Here is a 3,656-nt window from a genome sequence, read left to right as displayed (position 1 = left end):
GCTTTCCTCCATCATCTTGTTAAACCTGTCACTTCTGTTAAATGGTAAATAGTGTGATTACAAAGCCAGTCAAGGAAACAAACAAAAAAAAATCTCAAATCCCTGAAAAAGTTGTGTCCACAAAACTGCTTCCAGTAAGTTATTCCTATTTGTTTGGAGTTCCTACAAGACAACAAAGAAATGACTCCACAGGGTTGTTACATCTCTGCTTTGTTTCTGAGCCATACTGTAATGAATGTTTGTCCTCTCTTCACCAGATAGGATTGACCTGAAGATGAAACCTTCCTCCGCTTACGAGCTGTTAGTGGATGGCGTTGGGCCGTGGGACTTCACTGGCGGTTTTGTTCCTTGTGAGCTGCTACTCGTTGGAGAGGATGCCTACCCTGTGCTTGTGAGCTCTAAGAAGCAGGTTCTGATTGCTGTTTCACAGTATGGGAAAGGCCAGATGGTGGTTGTTTCCCATGAAGGAATCTTGAAGGACTCCAAGTTTTCCCAGTTCCTCAGAAATGCTGTGGAGTGGCTCAAGCCTTCCCCTGAAGCCCTGGTTGGGGTCCATCCTCATTTGGATTCCCTCTCCCAGCTGCTGCTCAGGGCTGGCACCAAAGTACAGGCTGGGGCAGAGCTTAGCCCCTCCCTGGGGGTGTACTGTATGGACGCCTATGACAGCAGGAAGGCGAAAGACCTGGTTGACTTTGTGAAGGGAGGTGGAGGGCTGCTCATTGGAGGCCAAGCCTGGTACTGGGCTAGTAGACATGGCAAGGAGAAGGTGCTCTTTGAATTCCCTGGAAACCAAGTGACCAGCGTGGCTGGCGTGTACTTCACCGGAAATGCTGTGGAGAAAGGCATCTTCAAAGTCTCCAAGAAAATTCCCAAGATCCCATTAACTTTCCCGTGAGTATATGAATTGCCCTCTATTTAAACAACTGTTTGAGTTACGCAGGTGAGGTGTTTATAGAGATTCTTGAGGGGACAGATGAGGATGATGGTGAGTGCTGGTTCTTTAATAGCCAGGATGGGATACTGTTGTTTTCCGGTTTAAGGGGTCCTTTCCACTGTTTGCAGTGGGAAGGAACGTTGTCTTTGACTGCTTCCAGGGCAGCTGGGCCATGCCTGGGGAATTTGTTCAAGGGGAAGGAAATGAGGGGAGGCATCCTTTAGAGCAGTCTGCCTGACCAAGTGTGCGTGAGTGCAACACACAGTGACACGGTGACAGGATGAGGAACTCCTCTCCCGCTCCCCACACGTGTGTACATTCAAGGCAACTTTCCCACAGTTCAAAACCAGGTTGGAGATGAAGCACCAGGCCCACCCTCTGGGCCAGGCTCTGGCTGGCAGCTGCTAAACCTGTTTAGCCTGTTACTTGCAGAAATTCACCACCTGCAAATGAAACCCTGGGGCTAGTGCAGAGCTGAGGGGCGGGTCTGGATGTTACCTCCCTTCTTAGCTTCGGACACAGACTGTGGGCTGGACATCTCTGTGCTCCCAGTTCGTTTAGGATTCCCAACTGGCCCTTTGGGTCCTGGAGCAGCAAGTGTAAGACTCAAGTCTATATTGCACAGCTGACCAGGCAGCAGAGTCCTGGGCATCGCTCTGCAGTCATCCTCCACTTGCCCTTGCCAGTGGGTGTGTCAGGCTGTACCTGCCGCCACTTTCTGCTGTGTTAAACAAGGTGCAGCAGGTTCTCCGAATGCCGCTGCGCTTCCTCTGTGTGGCAGCTTCATTTCACTGCAGTGAAAGCTACAACCATTACAGTAAAATTCCCTGCAGGTCTTTCTGCCCTTCGCTACCTTTTCCTTGAGGATATGTAATACTAAGTTTGTAGTATTTTCAAACAAATAATTGGATTTGATACTTTCTGGATGCTCAATTTTTTTTCTAATAAAGATAGTAGAAAGCTCTGCTGCTGAATTCAGCAAAGTGCTTAGGACACAGCTAACAAATGAAGTTATCTAATTAAAATTTGCTGATTGATTCTTGTTCCCACCTGCATTGCAAGAGCATGTTCTCACTTCAGCAGAGAGAAATTACATAGCAATTAATGAGACTATAAATAGTAACTAAAGGGGAATTACAACTTGTTTGGAGTGCTTTTGTGGTGGTTTTGATTGGATCCAGAGCCACAGATAAATTTAGATACCTAATTTCTGTACAACACAACAGCTCTGTGCATCTGGGCATTTGTGCTGGCCTTTGCCTAACCTGCAGAGAATCAGACTGCAATCTGAGGCAAGTGCTGTGCCACATACCTGGACACGTACTCTGTGTGACAAAGGGTCACAGTAAGCTAATAACCAGAGGAGAGCAGCAGATTGAATTCCTGTCCTGTGGGCATGCAGAAGGCGTCATCATTTATCCTTAGTGGGTTGGGTGCAATGGCCACGTAACAACACATTCTTTCTAGGTTTGGAGGAATGCTGTGTTTGGCAGAACAGGAGAAAGTGTAAACAAAGCAAATGAGAGTAATTCAACTTGTCTTTCTGCACAGTGACTTACAGGAGTTATATGGAAATAGCAGAGATAAGGGGTGACATGAGAACTATGCATTAGGACCCTGATTCAACTTCCAGTCACTCCTTAGGTGTCTGTGTGTCTGCCTGTCCATCTAGCCCATGTGGCCTAGCTCTGCTTTCTTCAGTTCTCAACAGCGGCAGAGGCAGGGAGAAAGCACAGAGAAATCTTTTGGGCTTTCATAGCTGATAATGACTAGGGGTAGATCACAAAAGTTTCTGTTACAAGAGGTGTGCCAGTTCCCACATCATTTGCAGTTTAACAGATAGGAAAGGTCTTCTGATTTTTTAAATTTCTGCAATGTATTTAGATTTTCAAGCTGCTCTTCAAAGTCAGAGGTCTAGGAACTACTTTTTGACTTCCTCTTTCCTTTTTTTAAACGAGTGCTGAGATTCTTACATATTTGCTTGGCTGCAAAAACTGAGGCTTTAAAAGGAGAAGAATGATGTTTTGATTTTTTTTTTTTTAAATGAAAGAACTGACAGCATGATGTACTGAGGGAGGAAGATGAGGCAGGGATAGTCAAGGTGGCCTTTTGTGCAAAGAATTCTGGGACAGGGGCTAACTTGGACCTCTCTTGGTTCTGCAGCGACCAGGCCAACCTCAGCCTCGATGCCGAGTTTCTCCTGCGTGGTGTGTCGGAGCTGGATTTGGTGACAGGGGGCATGCCCTCCATCTTGCTGGTGCACGGTGTACTCTCCTTCCCGCTCTGCCTGGACAGCTCACATCGCTGCCTCTTAGCTGCGGCTCGCTATGGCCAGGGTCGTGTTGTGGTGGCAACCCACGAGAGCCAGCTGTTTTCCCCAAAGCTGGCCAGATTCCTGCTCAATGCTGTCCACTGGCTGGATGCTGGGAGAAAAGGGCTGGTAGGTGTGGATGCCAGACTGAAAAAACTGTGTAGTCTCCTCTCTCAGGAAGAGGTGAAATCACAAGTGTCACAGCTGACGGGTGACTTCAGTGTGTACTGCTGCTCGTCTTACAGTGACAAGGAGGCAGAGAGGATTCACACTTTTGTGGCAGAGGGAGGTGGCCTACTGACTGGAGGCCAGGCCTGGTACTGGGCTTCTCAGAACCGTGGCAAAGCTGCTGTGGCAAAGTATCCTGGCAACAAAATTCTGAAACGCTTTGGGCTGAGCATCCTGGGGCAG

The 3,656-nt window shown here is 47.9% G+C and overlaps 1 protein-coding gene across 1 annotated transcript in view; it reads left to right on the top strand.

Annotated features, from left to right (window-relative positions):
- The first annotated feature begins 274 nt into the window (after positions 1–274).
- LOC104498202 (protein FAM115C-like) overlaps positions 275–3,656 on the top strand; it is a 10,977-nt gene continuing 7,595 nt past the window's right edge. Inside the window, exons 1-2 of the mRNA XM_010141555.1 lie at positions 275–891; positions 3,098–3,625. Of these exons, the coding sequence (XP_010139857.1) occupies positions 275–891; positions 3,098–3,625 (1,145 nt within the window). The remainder of the gene's footprint in view (positions 892–3,097; positions 3,626–3,656) is intronic.

The sequence above is a fragment of the Buceros rhinoceros genome, unplaced genomic scaffold, assembly GCF_000710305.1.
Source record: "Buceros rhinoceros silvestris isolate BGI_N320 unplaced genomic scaffold, ASM71030v1 scaffold17718, whole genome shotgun sequence".
NCBI classification, from domain to species: Eukaryota; Metazoa; Chordata; class Aves; order Bucerotiformes; family Bucerotidae; genus Buceros; species Buceros rhinoceros.
Note: the sequence above shows the minus strand (reverse complement) of the source record. Positions and strands in the feature narration are given on the sequence as shown.